Source organism: Syngnathus scovelli, chromosome 2, assembly GCF_024217435.2.
Source record: "Syngnathus scovelli strain Florida chromosome 2, RoL_Ssco_1.2, whole genome shotgun sequence".
Classification (NCBI taxonomy): domain Eukaryota; kingdom Metazoa; phylum Chordata; class Actinopteri; order Syngnathiformes; family Syngnathidae; genus Syngnathus; species Syngnathus scovelli.
In genome coordinates, this window is record NC_090848.1 from 3,004,140 (window position 1) to 3,026,461 (window position 22,322).

The window sequence follows — 22,322 nt, forward strand, 5'->3', positions numbered from 1 at the left end:
TAAAACCTTAACTCTAGTTTGAAACCCTAACCTTGGTTTTAAACCCTAGTTTGAAACCCTAACCTTGGTTTTAAACCCTAGTTTAAAACCTTAACCCTCGTTTGAAACCCTAACCTTGGTTTTAAACCCTAGTTTAAAACCTTAACCCTAGTTTGAAACCCTAACCTTGGTTTTAAATCCTAGTTTAAGACCTTAACCCTAGTTTGAAACCCTAACCTTGGTTTTAAACCCTAGTTTGAAGCCCTAACCTTGGTTTTAAACCCTAACACTAGTATGAAACACTACTTGAAAGCCTAACCCTAGTTTGAAACCCTATTTCAAAACCCTAACCCTAGTTTGAAACCCTAACTGGAGTTTGAAACCCTCAGCCTAGTTTGAAAGCTGTATCACTCCTCATCATCATGATGATGATGATGATGATGATGATGATCACTGATCCACTTAACAATGGGAATATCTGCACAGTGCAAAAAAAAAAAAAGACCACCACTTCAGCTAACTTTTCAAGAGTCATAGAAATGGACTTGGCTGCCCACGTGACTAATTCTTGTGGTTTTGTGCGCCGCAGCCTACCAACTTTACCAACCCCGTGTACGCCAGCCTCTACATGGGCGCCCACAACAGCAACAACTCCCTGGCCAGCACGGATGAAAAGAAGGAGCTCCTTTCCCAAGGCGACGAGAGCATGAGCGACCCCCTGGCGTAGAGAAAAATCAGGAACACTGTATAAAATGTATAAAATGAAGGACTACTTTTTTAAGTGATTGCAGTATTATATTTTGTTCTTTGACACCAACAAACAAATCTTCCCGTGTGGAAAAAAGGAACCCTTTCATCCACTTTTCCTCCATTTCTGCTCTCTCACGTTTGCTCTCTGCAAAAAGAAAAGAAGGAGCAAATTTCCGTGGAACATTTCTGACTATTATTTTTGTACGAATGGTATCGCGGGCAAAGAGCGAAACATTTCCGCTGCGGATGAAAAGACGTGCGTGTCGCTTTCATGTTTTATTTTTGCATCCGAGCTCAACATTCTTTTACGTCACAAAACTTCCATATATTTGCATCTAGACCAGATATAGTGATATATATACGTATATACTTGCAAAGCTATTAACAAAGTGTCTTGAAAGTATACCCGGGAATATTTGTAACAATTTGCAGTCTGGAAGTCACGTGTGAGTGAATGAATGAATGAATGAGTGAATGAGTGCTGATGATTGTAATGTTCCAGGATGAGACATCTGGAATCAACACTGTGGCCTTGGATTATTGTAAGAGGCAATTTATGTTCTAGAAGGTGACAGCAGACTTACCATATGTTAAAACACACAATAATTTTGTGACAATTGTTGACTTTTTTTTTTTTTTTGCTTTTATTCCTTCTGTGTTGACCGCAACTGTATTCTGAGGAAAAGGCTGTTTGTTTTTTTTCCCTCATCATTACGTGTAATTAATTCGGGTCCTCGTTCATTCCCAGGATGGAGAGTGATCAGCTTCCCGATAAGCATTCCTTTTTGTTTGAGCCTTCGCCGCGCTGCTAATGCTAACCATCTGTCTGGAGAATGTTCGCGCTGCTTCGATGGCAGGGCCCTGAATTTGTCAGACAAATGTGGAAAGCCTTCGTTTAACAGTGTTCTCATTTTTCTTTTTCTTTTTTAACATCTGACCATGTCAATCAGAACAATCATTGAGTTGGAAAAGTGTATTTGTTAGCAGAAACCCACTTGGATCTGATTGTTATTATGATTCTCTTTCTTTTTGATATAAGAAATTAAATGGATTTTTATAGTAGAACTGTATGGTGACTCATGTCTGTCATTTGAAGACGTCTGGGATGGCGCAAAACACGGAACAAAAAAAATCATTTAGGGATTCACAAACTAATCATAAAAAGGAGCTTTTTATCCATCATTCTTTATTACACAGAAAATCATCGATGCAGGATCATTTTTCAAGTAAATGTCTTGATTTGATTGTACGTTAATTGATCATCTTTATATATTGTCAAAAAAAAAAGGATCACTTCCACTGAAAGAAACGGGAAAGCAGGGGTGACAAACTCCAGTCCTCGAGGGCCGCGTTCCAACATGTTTTCCAAGTGACCCTCGTTAAGCCCAGGTGCGTGAAAAGTTTTAGCTTCTTTCACGTTCAAAAGGAGCTAAAAGTTTTCACGCACCTGCACTTAACGAGGGAATGACACGGACACTCCATTAGGTACACCGCCATTTTCAAGTGTACCTAATAACAGGCCACTTTATTAGGGAAATATCACGGTCAAAGGTCACAGGTATCAAGCTCTAGTCCTTGGGGCCGCGTTCCAACATGTTTTCCAAGTGACCCTCGTTAAGCGCAGGTGCGTGAAAACTTTTAGCTTCTTTCACGTTCAAAAGGAGCTAAAAGTTTTCACGCACCTGCACTTAACGAGGGAATGACACGGACACTCCATTAGGTACACCGCCATTTTCAAGTGTACCTAATAACAGGCCACTTTATTAGGGAAATATTATGGTCAAAGGTCACAGGTGTCAAGCTCTAGTCCTCTGGGCCACGTTCCAACATGTTTTCCAAGTGACCCTCGTTAAGCGCAGGTGCGTGAAAACTTTTAGCTTCTTTCACGTTCAAAAGGAGCTAAAAGTTTTCACGCACCTGCGCTTAACGAGGGAATCACATGGACACTCCATTAGGTACACCGCCATTTTCAAGTGTACCTAATAACAGGCCACTTTATTAGGGAAATATTATGGTCAAAGGTCGCAGGTATCAAGCTCTAGTCCTTGGGGCCGCGTTCCAACATGTTTTCCAAGTGACCCTCGTTAAGCGCAGGTGCGTGAAAACTTTTAGCTTCTTTCACGTTCAAAAGGAGCTAAAAGTTTTCACGCACCTGCACTTAACGAGTGAATGACACGGACACTCCATTAGGTACACCTCCATTTTCAAGTGTACTTAATAACAGGCCACTTTATTAGGGAAATATCATGGTCAAAGGTTACAGGTATCAAGCTCTAGTCCTCAGGGCCGCGTTCCAACATGTTTTCCAAGTGACCCTCGTTAAGCGCAGGTGCGTGAAAACTTTTAGCTTCTTTCACGTTCTGAAGGAGCTAAAACTTGTCACGCAGGTGCACTTAACGAGGGAATCACACGGACACTCCATTAGGTATACCGCCATTTTCAAGTGTACCTCATAACAGGCCACTTTATTAGGGAAATATCATGGTCAAAGGTCACAGCTGTCAAGCTCTAGTCCTCGGGGCCGCGTTCCAACATGTTTTCCAAGTGACCCTCATTAAGCGCTCCATTAGGTGCACCGCCATTTTCAAGTGTACTTAATAACAGGCCACTTTATTAGGGAAATATCATGGTCAAAGGTCACAGTAGTCAAGCTCTAGTCCTCGGGGCCGCGTTCCAACATGTTTTCCAAGATTCCCTCGTTAAATGCACCTGTGACAAAAGTTAAGCTCCTGGAGGACATGAAAATGAACTGATCTTTTCACTCAGGTGTGTTTAACGAGGGTTACTTGGAAAACATATTGGAACGTGGCCCCCGAGGACTGAAGGTCGACACCCCTGTCCAAGAGTGTCTACTTTTTGGATCCGTCTGCATTGTGAAAGAACTGCTCTTTGGCATCTGGAGTCATAAGGCGACAACATAGGCAATGGAAATACATTCTTCCAAATATGATACAAATATGAAGACATAACAACAAAGGCACATTTGAAGCAACAACTTTTGGTGGCGCTCCCGCTTCCTTCTTCTTGCTCAAGGGCAGACTCACCACCAGGGGGGGCTGGAACCCCCGACCTGTGGCTTGAGAGACCACCGTGTGCATCCATCATGCAACGGCAAGCGTGTTTTTCTGCAAGTCTTTGAAGAAAAAAAAAAAATATCCCAATGGCTGCTTCATCATTGACGCCCGTGTCGACGAAAAAGATGCAAGTCCATCAGCTCCTCTCACCGGCTTGCGAGCTCACTCTTGTGCTTCACTTTTTTAAAGTGGCTGGAAAAAGGCCTTTTATAAATAAATAAATTAGCCAGCTACAACAAGGCCTTTATTCTGACCCCCCACCCCTCCTCCCCCCTTTTCTTTTACAGCCCCGGCCGGCTCACGGGCGACAAGGCCAGGAAGGTTATAGCAAAGGAAGGCAGGCGGTTTAAGTGATCAATAAGTGGTTTAGGGTCTCTTCCAACCGTTCCGGATCAGGGCGTCAGCTCGCAGGTAAGGCTGGTTTCGCAGATCTGTGAGTAGGCATGAGAAGGGGGAGGGAAGGGAGGGAGGGGAGGGGAGGGTGGACAAACGTTAGATGGTCCAAATTCCTCCCGTTTATTATTTTGCTCACAATGGCTTGCTGCACGAGGGACAAATTCCGAAAGCCTTGGATGTCAACAGATTGCGTACGTCTATTGAAATTCAAAGCTTTTCGGAAAGAAACCAAAGCAAAAAAAAAAAAATCACAGTTGAGCACTAATAACATCAGCCGTCAACAGGCGCAACACAACTCACGCATGACTTCCTCCAAATTTTGCTGTCCCAACTTTATTGGAATTGATTTTGAATGTCCTCATGTTCTTTACGGACACCAACACGATGAGATGTTAACGTGCATATTCTGCCTTGATTGGAATTATTTTTAAATATAAAAAAATATATATTCATTGTGAGAGCCTGTTGAGCGGACGGCAACAATCGACACGGGACAAAACACCATTGAATGAACACTAGACAACATGCAACATAAAGGAGCAGGTGAGGATGATGATGATGAAGATGGCGGAGAAAGGCCAGGGGTGATGGACGGCCTTTTTTTGTCTAAATGAAAGCGAGTTTGTGCGGCGGAGTCATATGAGATGGACTGAAGCGACCGACACGACTTAAGCAGCGGGCGGACGGGACAAAGCTCAGCTCGGCCCTTCCCTGCTTACCCTCCTTTTAGGAAATACTGTCAAAAATCCTCATTTGAGCTGAAAGGGAAGATGAAAAACAATGGGTGGTTGAGGAACGGAGAAGTCACGGTTAGCGGGGAAAACCGACACCAGCAAAGTTAGTCTCATGAAAGAAAGTAAAACCTATGAAGCCAAACCTCTTCGCCGTGACGGGGGCGGGGCTACGCCATTTACGTTCCGAGGGCGTTAGCTTGGTTTAGCATTTTTGTACGCTTTGCGCTCCCCGCAAAGAGGTTTGGCCGACCGACTCTTCTCACAAATAAAAGGACGGCCCAAGTTAGTGGCTGTTGGATGGAGAGGAGTGACGAGGATCATGCTGCATGCAAAGTGATGGGAAGGGGGGGGGGGGGGGGGCATACAAGAGACACCTGGACAACCTTGGCGTTAAAGGGGGAGGGGCTAGCAGTTGGAGTCATCGCAGAGGTTGGCTTCACAGAAGAACCGTGAGCCGCGTTTAGCCGTGCGGGCTGTGAAGGGCACGCTCTTCAGGACTGGGAGGGGGGAGAGAACATGTCTTTATCAGCGGGGAACGGCAAACACTGGAACACGTTCGCGCCGGCGGGCGGGCGGGCGGCATCCGGGAGATGGATGGACGGACGGCTGGCGCCGGGTTGCCAGGTTGGCTTACGTACATGTCAAGTTTTCATTCATTAGGAGCAGGAAAACAAAAATTAGTGCACACGCTAACCCTGAGGCTAACGCCGCTTCGTCTTCTGGTAAACCAAAAGTCTACACACCCCTGTTGAAACGCTAATTCGTTCCAAACTTTTCTCACCCTGTAACACGATTCAAAAATAATCATCTTTTTTTTTTTCCAGAGGTTAAGCAAAAATGTACAGCTGTGCTTGCATAAGTGCGCACACCCTCTTATCACAGTACATGTGTTGAGTCAGCACGCATACATGTCTGGAGAAAGTTTAGATGTTCTGGTAGGCTTTTTTTTTTTTTTTTTTTTTGCCTGAACTCTGATAGCTATTTGGAATTTCGGCGTATCTTAATGCCTTGGAAATTGGCTACGTGTCGGATTCCAGACGGCAGGGCTCGGCGCGCGCCACATAGCACAAGGTGCATTTCAAAGGAGCCGAGTAGTGGACCACCACGGTGGGGGCCGGCCCACCTGTGATGATGTCCTCGATGGTGCCGTCCTTGCCCTCGTATACGGGCCGGTGGTCTTTGGCCTGGCGTTTGCGCAGCTCTGCGATCAGCTCCTGCTGCTGCTGCCTCTTTTTGTGGGCCTGAACCTGAAACACAAGCGGCGACGGGCACTTGTAGTCGGGACCATTTTTTTTGGCCAGCGACGGGCGGGTGGGCGTGGTGCGCACCTTGGGCTCGTGCTGCTTGGCCTCCTGGGCCAGTAACTTTTCCCTCATGGCTTGCTCCTGCTTCTTCCTTTGTTCGTTGTTCTCCACGGCATCCTGAAAGAGACGAGTAACGAAAAATTTAAATGAATTTAAATGTCCTTCCAGTTAGTTTTTTTTTTTTTTAAATAAACTCTCCTTTTTTATTTTATTGCATTTCATAGACAAAAATATTTTCCATTTGTTTTCCGTTAACTATACTCATAACTCGAAAGTGGCCCGGAAGCAGACTCCGAGGGGCCCACGTACCCGAACTATTGCTTTATCAGAGCCGTATACGCACAAGTCTTTGTGCCGCACATTTCCGCAAGTGGACCCCATCAATCTGGAGCGAGAACAATGTCAGGAAGCCACCAGAGGGAAGAAGCCGTCTAAAGAGCACAGCTGCAGCCCAACAGCTGGCCTTTCCTGTTATTTGGCCTCGGACCGGACCGGGCGGGGCCCACACAAATCTGCCTGCCTGCCTGCCTGGGATGGGGGAGTCGGGGGATGGTGGGGGGGCTTCCTGAAAAGTTCTTTTCCTTGCCATGTGTGTGACGTCACCTTGTAGGCCTTGATGAAGCGCACAAAGACGGGGAAGAAGACGCTCGGTGGAGTGGTCTTGGCGCTCTCTCCAAAGTAGTTGACCACATTGTTGAAGGCTTCCTACGATCAGAACGAGCACAGCACCGTCGTTTGGCGTGAGGCCGGATTGGCGCCACGGGCTCGGCATCTCCTACCTCGGCTGTTTTGGCGTCCCGCTGCAGCTTCTCCAGCTGGGTCTCACTGGCCTGGACAAAGGCCTTCAGGACCGAGTGGTCGTGGAGACTGCATTCTCTCCGGATCAGCTCCATGCCTTTACCCAGCTCCCGCACGTCCAGCAGAACGTTTTCCAGCGACACTTGGAGCAGATGAGGAAATGAGCCGGCTTCCCACCAAAAACGGCCAGCACGCGAGCTCCCTCACCTGCTGCGGCTTTATCCACAAAGTTCAGTTCATTGTAGAAGTTGGCCAGCTCCACGTATTTCTCCTTCACGATGAGAGCGATGTAGTGGAGCAGCGTTATTTTCCTGTCGGTCGACTTGGTGTCCAGCAACTGCGCGGGAAAAACAAAACCATCCAGGTTAGGAGGACGAGACGAGAAATAAGAGCGAGCGCTCGCCGACTTTCCTCACCAGATCGAGACTTTGCAATTTGAAGCCGTAAACGCAGCCTCGCTTACTGCTATTCATATAGTTGCCCAAGGCTAAGATGATCTGAAAGTCCAGCAGAAGAGTTAAAGCAAGGAGCTCCCGTTTGGAAGCGCTTCCAAAAACCAACCTCGAGCATTCGTTTTAACTTCGGCGAGGATTTGACCGAGCCGGAAGCGGCGATGATGGCGTTGAGTTGCGGCGTGAGGAGCCCCACGTTGTCGGCAAAGTTGCCCACAAAGGTGATGATGTTCATCCTCTGCGTGAGTCTCTCGATTTTGCTGAACGCGAGCATGAAACGATCCTCCTCGGCCAGCTGCTCCAGCGGACGGCGCTCGCGTTCGTACTGACGAAGAACTTTGACCTCTGCTTCCGTGGGCAGGAAGCGCATTAGACACTCCACAAAGTCCACCGGTAAGGCCTTCAGGTCGAATCTAGGCAGACATTAGCAAAATGTAACATGTTTGAGCCTTAAAGGTTGAACCAAATCCCACCACGGGGTTTTTCTTTTTCTCACGAGTGACAACGAGGCACTCTAAAGCATCCACTTCAGCATAATATGGAAATGGAAGATGTATTTTCAGGATAACTAGCTGGCTAGCTAGCCAATTAAGGCTAGCTAGCTACCCAAATGCAGTTAGGGCTAGCTAGCTCGCTATCCAGCTAGCTAGCGTTTGTCAATTTGAACGGATCACCGTAGATGCTAACATAAACACTCAAGTTTGGATGTAGTGGAGGAGGTGATGACTTATGCTAGGTGGGGCTCAAGTGCGTCACTGGACCACGTTTTGGTGACAAAAACTAAATCAGGAAAACTGAAATAGTTTATCCCACCGCGGCTAACCACTTCATTCTTAGCAATGATCTCAAACGTGTCATGAATTTGAAAACAAATGTCGGAATTCCTTTGAAAAGACGAAAGGTATGGGTTGAATACTTCTCTATGGCTTTGCAGATCTCCTCTGTGCTCTTGTTTGCCTTCCTCAGCGTGATGGCCAAGTTCTTGGAGCGATTAGCGTCCAGCAGCGTGACTTTGTTCACCGCCTTCTGAGCCACTTTGCTTTTTGTGCATGACAGATCCACAATGGGACCCTGTGCACGGGTTTTAAAGAGATCCTCGAACCTCTCCAAATCCAGTTCCTGCACACAGGACATCGGTCACAAAGTCAACTCCTGAGGAAGCCAATCGGCAAATACGGCCAGCCGCTCGCTCGCTGTACCTCCAGCACCCGTTCGTCATCGATCTCATTGAACACGGTTCCGTTGATCTGATTGGGCTTCAGGGCGGTCCAGTTAAACACAGGTAGGCGGAACTTTGTCTTGATGGGCTTCTTGATTCGGATAGCTGCAACAAAGCGACCGAGTTTGACGCCACAGTCGAGAGTTGTGGTCCAGATGAGCAAAAAAAAGTGCTCTCACCGGAGAGACCCACGCTCAGGATGACAGAAGGAGAAGCGTCAGGCAGAGGAGGAGCCAGAGGAGGTGGAGGAGGAGGTGGTGGTGGTGTACCTGGAGGAAATCAGGAGTGAAAATATTATTATGGAGAAGTGAAAGTAGAAGCCCACAAAATGCGTGGAGGCTCACTTGTGGTCGAAGGAAGTGGAGGAGGAGGCGGAGGTGGTGGAGGCGGCGGGGGCGGAGCTTCACTGGCTGGAGGCAAACTGGAATCGAGTAGCCCCGGGTCGGATGCGGCTGCCGCCGAGGCCAAAGGTAGCGACCCGAAGTCGGCGAGGGGGATGGCGAGGCCGGTGCCAGCCCCATCGCCCCTGACGCCGAGCGGTTCGATGGCGATATCTCCATCGGGCTTCTTGTGCAGGCGGATGGTGCCTTGCTGCTCCAGCTCCAACAGCCGCCTCTCAATGTTGAAGTGCCTCTGGAAGGCGGCGTCCTTCTCCTTCAGTACCCTCCTCAAGGTGGTGACTTGCGTGTTGGTCGACTCGTATGTCTCCTAAACCGCCACAGGGGGGCGACGTAGAGCACAGGAGCGTGATTTCACAAGCTGAAAAAACATCCTGCTTCCTGCCTAATTTGCCATCATACTGATTGAGTTCAAAGCTTCTGAAATCAAGACATGCCACCTGAGGCTCCTCCCTCTGGCTTACCCGAATTGCTTGAAGATCTTTATCCTTCTGGAGGAGGATCTTCTCCAAGTCAGCCACTTTCATCATGGTTTCATTCTCAACCTCCAGAAGCTTCTCCGTCACCTGGCAAAGAGAGGAGGTGAATTCCACCTTCACCGCAGCAGCAGCGAGATGTTCGCCTGCCGTATCCGCTCCCATTTACACGGCGCATCCTCGAGGAGAAATATGATACCGCCCGGCGGCAGCATGATGCGGCACGATGCAGCAAGCACGTGACGCAGCTCTTATTGTCAATATGGAGAACGCACATGTTGCGCTGGAATTGCTCCTCCCTTATCCTCCCTCATCATTCCTGAGAGCGTTTGTGATGAAATTCCGACCATGATGTCAGGGCTGCCTACGAGATTTTCCATGCTCGTTACAAGGCAGCGTGGGATGCAAAGATGGAAGGAGCCAGCGTGAGAACAATACTGGGATTGTTAGGTGCATTCCAAACTTCTCCATAAACCGTGTATGAACCACAGAGAATGATAATATTAGCATTAGCAACATTAGGTTGCACACAGATCGGGTGGTCAGCTCCGCACTTACATGAGACAGGTGCTCCTCAAGTTCCTCCACCTTTTCCAGCGCCGCGTTCTTGGTCTCGGCATCTTCCAGCAGGCCGCCCACGTCAAACACGTTGTCCAGGTAAGCCTGGATCTGCACCGATAGCTTGTCGCTCTCGGTGTGTTTACATTTCTGATGGAGGGGAACATCACGTCACGTCACGGTCTCCAGGGTGATCTCCTCTGATAGTTTTACCTCCAGGTAGTCATCCAGTCCTAGCTTGGTGAATTCAAACTGCAGGTGAACTCGGAAGTTCATGTCCTCCACCGAGTGGACCACGATGTTGATGAACTGCATGCAAGCCACCTGGGCACCAAAAGACACGTTGACGTTTTGGCGGCGGGTAGCAAAAGACGCAAAGCGGCGCCGCTTACCATGAAGTCGATGTTGCCCTCCTCGCTACGGAAGAAATCCATCAGCCGTTCAAAACGATGCTTCTCCTTACACACCTGAAAAGCACAAACGTTGAATGATTTGGATTTGAATAATATCGGAAAATGGCCCAAGGTCTGATTTTGGTTTCAAACAACTTCTTCTCATCGTCAGCAGTCACGGCAGGGCAAAGAATATCGACCAAAAATACCAAATGGAGGGGATAAACAAACAATGGCATGTTTTCCCAGCAAATTCTTTTTCGGTCCTAATAAAAAAAAAATAAAAAAAAAAAGAGCTGACACTGTAAATAAATAACAAAGCCCCAATTTAAGATCTTGTTTTGACGAGCGGCTGGCTTTCTCCCCCTCCTTCTGGAATTCTGATCAGGAAGATGCCCGTCCGTTAAGAATGTGCAGTCCTCATCGGGGACTTGAGGCTTATTTTTCTTGTCTGACATCTGGTGACCTCTGAGGGGTCACCACAGGGCTTCCCCTCCACCCTGTGAGGAGGTGACAACTCCCAGAGCTCCTCAACTTTCATCGCTGCATGACGGCCCTGCATTCCCGCAATTCATTTGCCCTTTTTTTTTGGGGGGGGGGTCTACTTAATCAACATCAGGCTGCTAAAGGTAAAAATCCAAATGTCGGACTAAGCTGGCGAACCTCTTTGAAGTTGTCAAACGCTGACAGGATGATCTCGTGACCTCCTCGAACCAGGCACACGGCAGCCAGCAGCTCCAAGACCAAGGCCTTTGTCCTAAAAGTATCAGGACGGCGCACAAAGTCACCTTCAAGTGCATTTTGGGGGACGCTGAGATGTTGCTGATTCTTACCGTGAGCTCTTGTTGTTCAAACTGAGAGCGATTTCATTGACCGCATGCGCGTGAGACATGACCATGTTGAAGCCGTACTGCGAGAAGAGCAGAGAGACAGACAAGAGGATGTGGTGAAAGTGCAACGGTGGGCCAGATGCAGCATGGAGGAAGTGGAACGCAGGAAGCACCTGGTAGTTCATGATGGCTCGCAAGCATAAGATGCACACGTGCACGTCATCCTTCTGGCTGACGAGTCTCGAGTTCTTGATGGTTTTGCTGCCGGAGAGCGAGCCGTAGCTGCAACAGGTGGGTAAAGTTAGCCCTCGTCCACTGTGACCTTTCTTCACATCGGCCAGATAGCATCAGCACTAGCATGTCCACGGCGGCCATTAGGGCAGGCGGGCGAGCAGGACACGGGCAAGTCGTCAACAGGTAACAGCGGACAGCTCAGCGATACATACCGGAGGACAGACTGGCGGGCCGAGCGCACCAGCGTGTTGCAGAAGGGCTGAGAGCTCATCTGATGCAAATCCTCGATGGACCTGCTCCAAGATTTGGCCTTGTCCAAGAAGCCGCCATCCTCGCCATTCTCCAGCCCCTCAAAATCCAACCTGGGCCACACGCGTAGGCGGATAGAGAGGCGTAGAGCAGATGCAGGTGGGGGAGGGGGGGAGGGGTCAGGTTAAGGGGAGCGAGGTGAGCGTTATGGCAAGAGCATCACACAGCCGCATGAGAAAGCTCAGCAAAGAAAATGGCGCTCATTGCGCTTAAGCTTCAACCGTAACGTCATCCAGCTTGCCGAAGGTCAAGCGACACATCCAAAGAACGCGTTTGGGATGCACAAGCAACTCTGCGGGACGTGCCAACTCAGCGGCCGCAGCTCCACCCGCTTCCTTTTAGAAAAAATACTCACATGACAGCGCACTGGGCAAAGGAGAGGTACTCCACCAAGACGTCAAGACCTCTGTTCTCATCGTTGAGGAACTCCCGGACCCACCTATGATGCGGGAGGAGGGAAATACCCTTAGCGTTCACACCTTTGGATGGGAGTGCAAAGCAGAAGATTTGTTGGGCTCACTGGAGAACATCACTTTGATACGATCGTACAAGAATTTTGTCACAAGTGAAGGGGGAAAGGAAAAGACGGAACGGAAAGCAAAGAAGGACATTTGTACGGAAACTGAAAACACGACGTGGAAGAAAAACACGTGAAGGGAGTATCAGTTGGGGATTTTCTTCGTCAAACACGAGGTTTGCGGTTGAATCAGAGAGGAATGTGTCTTTTTTGAATGATTGCTTGAGATGGACAGGAAGGCAAGCGGCAGGAAAAGGGAAAGGGAGGGAGGGAGGGATGGAGGAAGGCCAACCCTGCAACAGAGGAAACCAACAAAGCAGTTGAGGTGAAGGGGAAAGAGGCGGGCTGCTTCTGAGGAGGCGCCCATGATCATTGCTTTCCTGTCTACTAACCAGACACCCCCCCCCCCCACCCCAACCGTGACCCCTTCGTCGCCCCCCCACCCTACTGCGGCGAGCTCCTATTTTCTTGGCCGTGGCAGGAATAAAACTCAGACGTTGCAATAAAGCACGCTCGCCATTCTCCTGAAAACGATCCCACCTTATTCCTCTTCTGGGAAATCCATTGAAAGATTTTTTTTTCTTTTCTTCCCCCTTTTAGTCACACAAACGCTCTGGAAAAGTTGAATCCGTCTTTAAAACAGCGGCAATTTGACATTTACAGCAAAGGGCAGCGTCGCACCAGATGGCAAATCTTTTTTCCTAATTGCATAGCAGTCTCGTAATCCAGTGTTTTAAGATTTGTAAAATAAAACTAAAAACAGGGCTCGTTTGGAACAAGAAATCCCCGATTAAAACGTGTCTTAATATAAACTTCGCGTTTTAGCACCATGGACCGCATTAATGTCAGCCAATATTTTCGCGGACCGGTGTTCGATGACGTCACGATTTTTGCGACGAAAACTTCTAAAAACAATTCTAGAAAATCAAAATCAAATGGATCGATAAAAAATAGCATCAATAAATCAACTAAATACCGATTACACATTGTTTATGGAAGCTTTCTTCGCAAAAATCGTCCGTGTTTCGACTATTCCATTTCCGCAAAACAAACCAATCACAATCTTCCACGTCACCGTCTTTCTAGCCAATCGTATAGCAGAACAACACGGAAGTACGTCACCAATAAACACCATCATTTACGTTATAATATAATAAACGTTGATTATTAAATAAACGTGAATCCACTGTGTATTCCTGTGCAACTTAACTTGCAACATCCTCAAAACATCGCGCCAACAACATAACATGAGTAATGTTGTGTTATTTACAGGTCTCCCAGGTGTAAAATAATTCATTGTTTATTATTTTTTGTACAGTCCGGTACCAAATGATCCATGGACCGGTATCGGTCCGCCGCCTGGTGGTTGAGGACTGTTGGCTTATACTGTCTGTCCACATGTGGTGCTGCACAACTTGTGTTCAAATAGCTTCATTCATCACTGTCCAAACTACAGCCCGAGGTCCATTTGTGGCCTGTCTTTCACATTGTTTTTTTTTTTTTTTTGTGCTGCACAGGGTTTTATGAATGTAGCTTTGAAAAGCTGTGATGTCATAACATCACAATAGATTCTGCTTGCTGAGCAAAAGGTGTCAACTTCCAAGTATCCACGCACGTGTTTTTCCATTTAAAAGTCGGCCAGCCGGCCAGGCCAGCGTACACAACAAAGCTTCCTGTTAAGCACTCGATGGGGGAGCGGACGCGACGGCACAATGGCTACCATCTGGGCATCGGGAGGCTCGGCCACATCCAGTGGAGCTGCGGAGCTTGGCAACTCCAAACAATGGGAGGGCCATCCGGGGACAAACAATGCCAGCTTTTCCTTCAGACACTCACAAACAGATGGAGAGCAGGAAAATGAACACTTGCCCAATGTGGTTTGTCCTCAAAGAGATCTCCAGCTCCCTTAAGACTTTGGTAGACTCTTGTACTCTCCTGCGGAACTTCTGCGAGACACAAGGAGAGCAGAGTGTTTGTTTACATACACCCATGAGACGCTTTGCAGTTCATGGCGAGAGTTGGTGACCTTTCTGGTGACGCCGGGGTCTAAGTAGCCGCGGATTTTCTGGATGTAAGTGTGAGGTGGATTCTTCACTTGAAACCTTTCCTGTAGGCCAAACAAGATGAACTCTTTTTTTTTGTTGTTGAAGAGAAGACGTGATAAGTTGAGGCCAGCATACCTGGTCGCAAATCAGGTCCCACTTCTTCTCATTGTCGTACTGCCTGAGGAGCCGGGCTTTGTCTGGAGGCAGGTTCATAGAGTTCTGAAAAAAATAATGCATAAAACATTTTTACGTGGGTCAACGCAACGTCTGGTAGGTTCATAGAGTTCTGAAAAAAAAAAAAAATATGTTTCAGCGCAACATCTGGCACAATGAATGGTTATGAGTGACAAAGATCAAATAAAAAACTGGGCTGTAAGTGTTTCGCTTACATGAGCAGATTTAGAAGACAATTCGATGTTTACGTGTTTGTGTTTAAAACACCAAGGCTGCTATTTGATGAGCCTCAGCGGTGAGCGAAATGCACGGAACACTGACACTTGTTTTTAAATCCAACAGCAAATGTGTGTGTTCATTTCACAATCCGTAACGACTGAGTGGGTGGCAGAAACTCCACAGTGCTACCCACGTCAGAGCCCAGTTTAAATTTGGGGGACTTTGGTGATGATCTCACTTCCTGTGTTGACATTCAGCACCCTAGCTAGCACTCTTGCTTGGCCTCCAAACACCGCAACCACAACGGCGGCCTAGTGCTGTCATCTCATCCTGCACTTAAAACAACAGAAGGCCGCCACTTTTAAACTCAAACTGCTCTCAAATCTGTTACAAAACGTTTTAAGTTCCCAAGTCATGGTGTGACGTATGAGAGCTAGCTTGCTAGTTTAGCATGCGGCCACAACAGCACCGAAAGACGCAAAAAACAACCAGCAGAAATGGAAAAAGAAAAACGTATGAGAGCTAGCTTGCTAGTTTAAGCATTCGACTACAACAAGGAATTCCTCTACACACCACTGAAAGACACAAAAAATGACCAGTTCTAGTTAAGCAAAGATATTTGAAATAAAAAAGAAAAACACATGAGAGCTAGCTTGCTAGTTTCACATTCGGCCACAAGAAGGACTTCCTCTTCACAGCATCTTTGGTACTCATTTGCAACACTTGCACATCCAAACAGCCGTAAGACGCAGATTTAACGCTAATTTCTGGAGATATACATTTCAAAAAATGATTCTGATTATTATTGCAATTTTCGTTTGTTGGTAATACAAGCTTTAACATCTTGTACGTAACTGTAAAACGGCTCCAAATTCAAATATAAAACTAAACGGTTCCGGCTAAAAGAAAAAAAATGTGTGGAAGCTACCAATGAAGCAAATCCACAGATGTTACACGATGCTAAAGTGTGTTGAGCAAAAACCACGCAGGAGGGCGGCAACATGCAAAGCAGATGTGCAGAATTACACCAGGAATGTTTGTACATGTGATCCCGACTTGCTTGCCTCCATCTTTTTGGTATTTTTTCTTACTTTTGATCTGCATTACGATCTATGAGCTTCGTTAATATAAGGCCGGTTTGGTGTGTCCATCACAATGAACATCATCAGCATTATTTTGGCAAAAAAATAGAAACTGAGACTTTTTGTACAATGACAGTTGCAGTCAATTGCACTGAATGGGCTTGTTGTTGGATGATTACGTAAGAACAGAAAACAAAGTCTCTGAAATCCAGACATCGGGCCCGCCGGAGCCCAGCCGAGCCGTTTGTCTCGTTTTCTCAGCCAGTCATGCGTACGAAAGCGCAGGCGAAGAGCAACGGGCCTTTTTTCTGCTTCCAATTCCGAATCAGGGACAGGAAATCGCATCCAGTGCTGAACCGATTGGGTAAACTGGCTTTTTTTAACACAATGAAGAAAAAAAAAAGTCACAAAAACAGCTGAAATGGCTGCAAAAAAGGCAAAGACAAAGAGGTCACAAAGCAGGGAGGAGATTTCCTTCATTTTAGGCGCCTAACTGAATTTAGTAGCTAACTTGATTTTGCTTCCTCCTGCGGCGATAGCGCTCGGCACTTCCTGTGTTTAGAAGAAGCAAAAAAAAAAAAAAGAAGCAAGGGAGCGAGCAGAGATGCTTTATTTCTGGCCAACCCCATTTTAGGCCTCAAATACTACCGAAATGTGAAACACGTTTGGCGCTTACTGCCCACGTCTTCTCCTCCATTCAAAGCCAAGCTTTGTTTTCATTTGGTGCCTTGCCATTCCCATCCTTTGACATTTGAGACTTTTTTTTTTCGTCCTTCTAGAAAATGGATAACAACAATAGCTGGTGGGCAGGGTCGCTGATTTTCTCCCGCAAGCTGCTCGACTGGTTTGATGAGAGAGCGACGTTATCTTGTTCCACGGCTCGGGAGACGGCGACACTTTTTTAATGCGGCCTCATCTGACATTTTTTGCTATTTTCAATCATATTTGTCCATAATTTGTTCCGCATGCCATGTGGTGGGAATTATCTGCTCAATTTTGTTTGTAGGACACGTTAAAAAAAAAAAAACAACCACGGCTGCCTACCAAGTGTTCAATAAAAAAATAAGCTCCGCCCCCTTTGTGCTCTGGTCTCTTCCTTCTCTAGTTCGGGATGCTTTTGACATCTTGGATTGTTTCTTGGCAAAACAGACTTTCCTGAAAGGAAGCGATGTTGTTATTTGAAATACACAACCTGTAATTTCCTTTGTTTTATGTTTAGGTGGGCAGCAAACGTCCAACTAGGAGTGGCAATAAACATCTTTTTGGAAGAACCGTTTGTGGCCAAGGAACAGTTGAGGGCGACCACCTGAAGGTTGAGGAGATGCAATCCCGCTCAAATGAGCACTGCAGCCCAAATGGCCAACTGGCGAGCGGGTTGAGCAAATCCATCTGCCCTAATCCGAGCTGATTTACGACCTCGCCTGAGCCGACTTTATGACCTTCAACTCCCGCTGGAGAGAGCGCTGGAAAAGATCACGTTTTCCTACACGAGCATTCTTTACTTTACGCTCGAATAGGAGCGTTGATGACCGTCGGTAGCTCTCCATCTTTTTTTGGTGCTTGGCCACTCTTGCGATGTTTTTATAGTGGCTGCTTTATCGGTTTCTCACAGACGAGACACGGTTGTCATCAGCTTGGAGGGAAAAGAGTGGGCGGCCGCACAGCGGACCCAGACAGGCCCGATTTGGCCCAGACAACGTCAGGGTGGGGTCCCGGAAACTACTGGAAGGTGGATCAAGGACCTCAGCTTAAGACCGGGAGCTCAGCGAACATCTAGATTTAAAAAGAAAAATCACAGCAGACAACACACGGACCATTTCAGTTTTTGATGACGCTTTGTTTTGTGACATGAACAAAAAATGTCTTGGCCAATTGGTCTGAATACAAAAAGAGACAAATAGAAGATTTCTGTAGAAGTAAGACACTAATCACAACTTGTGACCCACACAGAAAATCCGAGCTGATTCCTGTCAAGCAGTGGAGGCAAAGAAAACAGAATGAATATGTACTCCGCTCACAGAGCATATTTTTAGGCTGTCCAAATAAGAGAAAACCGTAATCGAGCTGTGCCAGGCTTGCCTGGATGAAGTTCAGCTGGAAATGAATGTTAGAAAACAGAAAGTAGACAAAAATAGTAGAAAGCGACGATGACAAACGCTTTTTCACGTTTCTGGAAACAATGCGTTCCGGTGACTCGTCGGAATGACGTCACACAACGCACGACATGCCGCTGGCTTTTTATTCATTGTTGGACTTTTTTTTTTTTTTTTTTGCCGGACGGCTGTGGAAAGACAATGGAGCGAGCGCTTTGCCTTCCTGAACACGGCAGCAAATCACAAAGTGACGTCGAAAGATGCGGACGCGCGTGCCTTGCTTGGCACAATGCGCAAAAGAATCGTGGGTGCTTTTTTGGAGCGGCCAGGTAAAAGCTGAGAGTGGGAGAAAACACCAGCCCGATCGCAGACATCCGATCCGATCAGATCGGGCGACGGCTCTTTTGAAGCGGTAACGTGAACTCGATGACGGGGGGACCAAAGCTGATGCTCCCGAGGGATGCCACACCTCGTCGCCTTTTTAAAAAAAAAAAAATTCTGGACTCGCTGCTTGAGCAAAAATGATTTCACGTCTGTTACCATCATAAGAATCAAATATGGAGCCGTCGGCCTAGACGGAGCCAGATCTTCTCGCAGCTCTGCGCGTACTGCAAGTGAACCCGAAAGGCACTTTGGCGAGAGGCCTTTAATCAATCGTCCGGCCAAAAAATCTCAGAAGCGTGAACAAAAAGCTTAAGGAAATGAGTTAAAAATAACCGTAGGGATTTCTCATGGATCCGACACAGGAAGTTTTCCTTCATTCCTGTGAGGCCGACATCCTGTTTGTTCTCGTGCGCGCGCCAGCGTGAGTCCGACGGACGATATTCACAAAAATGTCAGGAATGCAGGTACGCTCTTTGAAAGGCTGCCCATTTTAGAAAAAAAAAAAAAAAACATAGATCAGACGCAGAGAAATACTTTATTGGGATGGAAGCCTAGTAATTCAAAAGAGGAGCTATGAGATAAAGACTGCGAGAAATAAACTTGCGGTCTGAACTCGGTTGGAAAAATTAAAAAAATGAGTGCTTAGGGGCACAAAAGGGGCTCCCTCTCTCAAACAACACTGACTGACAGAGCCGCCATTGTGCTGAGGCGCAAATCTGCAATTCTTCGGCTTCCTGCGCATGTATTTTTGCGGCTTGACACATATGCACCCCCACACACACAAGCAAGTATCATGTCAAATCTCCGAGCTTGCACACGCCGCCCGCCACACATGTTTGATAATTGCACACATGTTGTATCTGCTCATTTGGCCACTTGACCTCTGCTTTCAAAAAACAGAATTACAGAAGCACTAAAAAAGGGCCCATAAAAAGCGGCCCTAAGTGAAATGATACCCCGAGGGGCCTGGTACCGCCAGGTGGACGGCTAAAAGCCAGACTGAACAGTAATCCCCCGCTTCCTCCGAGAACTCGGCGGTGGGTGCCTGAGCCAGATGTAGCTCAACTGGCAGAGAAGATGAGCAGAAGTGGTAATAAATAACACTAATGGAGGTTTTAGGCTCAGTAAACACTTCTCGCATCTTGACTTCATTAGTTGCACGTATCGAACGGGGCAGGGTTCTTCGGATTTGAAGAAGCGGCGAACGAGTGAGTGAGTCATGGTCGCCGTGGTGCGGATGATGCAACTGGATGTCAGCCGCTACTGGAGTCACTTAGGAGGATCTCCAGACCAGACGGCAAGCGAAATTTTTTTCCCATGGAGCTCCCGCAGAAAACGGGCCAAGATGTGCACCGCTGCTCCAATAGAAAGGAAAGGGAGAAAAAAAAGTTGGTAAAGTCATTAGCGCGGAGAAGAGTGGTAGACGCACTTCAAGGCTCGTTCTCCCGACCAGACCGCAGGAATTCCAGCCGACCCCGGTGCCAGACGTGCACCTTTCCAAGTGCCACCCTCTAGTATCGGAATGCACGGCCAGGAAACGCCGAATGAGCCGCACGCGGATTGAGTTTCAATTCAGGATGTGAGGAAGATCAAGCAAGGGATGGATGGCGGAACTGAGGAGAACATCTGAGTAAAACAGTCAGCTGCAGTGGAGACTTGAACGTTCGGCGGTTTAGGTCCTGAATATGCAAAAGGGGTCAGGGGTCACAATTCAAAACGGGAAGACCTGCTTGAGTTTGGAAAATGGTTGGGTCCCACAAAGTGTGAGCGGTGAGGTCTTCCGGGTCTTCTTTGGGCCAGTGCAGGGGGAGAAAGGGCCAAAGTCAAAACACACTTTGATGAACTTCATGCAGCCGCTTTGATGCCAGCTACAAAAATATACAGCGGGAAGCAATCGGCTAAATTTAGACTATTTTGGTTGAAGTGGAAAAAAAGTCCCAAAGTCAGCGCCAGATGAAAGAACCTCGACCTTGTCGTCCTCCCGACCGACGTTATCTGGCGAGTTTGATAAGCTTGTTGTGCTTTCCCACAAAGTTAAGGAAACGTGTCGCTAAAGTCGGCAGCGGGGTGGAGAAACACGAGAGACATGTTGAGTCTGCCGCCTTCTCGCCTGGAAATCTTCCCCGCGTGGCTGCACATAATAACAGTGAAGGATTTCACTTGCGCTCGCCAGTCGACTTTGGTGACAAAGGAGACCGTTTCAAGATGTGTCTGAAGGCCGCCGCCGCCGCCACGGTCGGACTCTTTGTCGTCAAGTACAGTCATGACTCGAGCAATGACGCTGTTGTTGTTGTGTCACACTGTCAAGTCATCTTAGCATCAGAAAAAAGTTGCGCAAGACACAAAAGGTGTCTCCTTAGATTATCTCCTTAGATTAATTCAAATATAATCTCAAAACAGATAGTTTATGAAGTCAGTCAATTAAGAAAAGTTGTTGTCGCTGTCTTGAAAGGGGGAACCACCGTGGAAATGTCATAAGATTAAAATAAGATCACTTCAGGGGGAACCAAAAGTGCGTGAGTGTGTGTGGGGGTGAGGTGTTTTGATTTTGGAAAGGCCCGAAAACATCACAATGGAATGGATGACAGGGTCACTTGACACAACAAGTGGGTGTTGACTCAATGCTCATCGGGACAAGAGCTCAACTTTAGTGTGTGTGTGTGTGTGTGCGAGGAAATGTTTTTACGTTTAGTCTGCAGTCGAATCACAGAATGCAGTGATGTTCTCGTTTAACACGTTTCGATTATATTTTAAAAAATGAAAATAAAAAAAGTCAATCCGTTTGTGCCGTGCTGCGTTCAGCCAAATGCTGAGTTGTCTGACTTTTGGGGGAGACAAAAGAACTCCAGGGGGGGGGGGTCTACATCAGGCGTTTGAGGGGCGGGCCAACACAGGTCTCATTTCAAATCCAAACTCTTGAGCATTTAGAAAGTATTTATTTTATTTCATTAGCCACTTTTTGGATTAAAAAAAGTCTAGTGAGATACACATGTGCGTTTAGCTACAAATTGTAACATGTGTTTGTTAGATGAAGCACAAGAAACTCACCAAAACGATGGCGAACTTCTCCTCCAGCTCGGTGGGGTCCGGCATTGGCACCTTCAGAGGCAGAATGTGATGCTTCATCTCCGACTGGCCGTCCACACTTTCAATATTCCCCATTTTTCTTCGTATCTTCGTAATTATACTCGTCACAAAAGTGTTTCAAGTTAATCCAATCCAGATCTCCCAAATATTCCAGTGACGTGATCAACGTAAGAATTCAAAGGATCCACTTCGTCCATGTAAAAAGTGACAGTGCGGTAGTCTCGCTTTTCTAAGTCCAAATGCCATTTATTCCGGCCGGTCCAGTCCGCTCTTCTTTCCGCCACGGTCCCGACTTTCTGCTTTTCCTTTCGCGTCTAACTTTCAAAATCGCTACTCGAGAAGTTGCTGCTGGACTTTCTTTCTTGGCTCCGACGCGTTTCCATTCATTATTCTTGTGTGATCCTGATTCGGCTGCTCATAGTGGGCGGGGCTTCTGATGTAGGACACGCCCCCGGGGTGCAGCATCTGGAGGAAACAGTCCCTGGAGAAGATGTACACGAATAGATGGGTAGTTGGCTCCCTCTGGTGGTCATTTAAGATTACTGCCGGGAATACAGTAAACCCCCGATACACGCGAAGGAACACTATTTTTTTTAATTCATTTTACACAGGGGCATATTTGTCATTTGGGGAGAGGGTCCAAGGCAAAAGCCAATACAACTTTATATATTTATTAATATTAATATTTATATTATTTATGAATTACAAAAATGCGCTATACACATAAAGCAAAAACTTTTAAGTTATACTTCTTCCCACTCCTTTTCAGGCATGTGAATATGATTTATAGTTTCTTTTTTGGTTATATATATATATAT

At 47.0% G+C, this 22,322-nt stretch overlaps 2 protein-coding genes across 5 annotated transcripts in view; one reads left to right on the plus strand and one right to left on the minus strand.

Annotated features, from left to right (window-relative positions):
* The window catches only part of LOC125989412 (low-density lipoprotein receptor-related protein 1), a 45,913-nt gene extending 44,114 nt beyond the window's left edge, over positions 1-1,799 (plus strand). For both annotated transcript variants that reach the window (XM_049755772.1, XM_049755773.1), the window contains one exon: positions 569-1,799. In XM_049755772.1, coding sequence (XP_049611729.1) covers positions 569-706 — 138 coding nt within the window. In that variant the 3' untranslated portion in view covers positions 707-1,799. The remainder of the gene's footprint in view (positions 1-568) is intronic.
* On the minus strand, positions 1,355-21,923 carry fmnl3 (formin-like 3). 3 transcript variants are annotated; one of them, XM_068653106.1, is made up of 26 exons: positions 21,466-21,923; positions 14,601-14,684; positions 14,447-14,527; positions 14,290-14,366; positions 12,259-12,342; positions 11,807-11,956; positions 11,534-11,642; positions 11,364-11,440; positions 11,194-11,287; positions 10,531-10,605; positions 10,352-10,462; positions 10,139-10,288; positions 9,569-9,670; positions 9,051-9,414; positions 8,886-8,975; positions 8,687-8,811; positions 8,404-8,606; positions 7,597-7,900; positions 7,452-7,532; positions 7,243-7,372; positions 7,017-7,177; positions 6,841-6,942; positions 6,262-6,354; positions 6,057-6,180; positions 5,317-5,430; positions 1,355-4,234 (listed from the first exon to the last, which is right to left on the minus strand). In XM_068653106.1, exons 1-25 carry the CDS (start codon positions 21,577-21,579, stop codon positions 5,339-5,341), a joined length of 3,177 nt encoding a protein of 1,058 aa, XP_068509207.1. In that variant the 5' UTR covers positions 21,580-21,923; the 3' UTR covers positions 1,355-4,234; positions 5,317-5,338. The 3 variants fall into 3 exon arrangements, with proteins under 3 accessions (XP_068509207.1, XP_068509212.1, XP_068509211.1); XM_068653111.1 differs by lacking the exon at positions 11,807-11,956; XM_068653110.1 differs by lacking the exon at positions 5,317-5,430.
* Between the last annotated feature and the right edge of the window lie 399 nt (positions 21,924-22,322).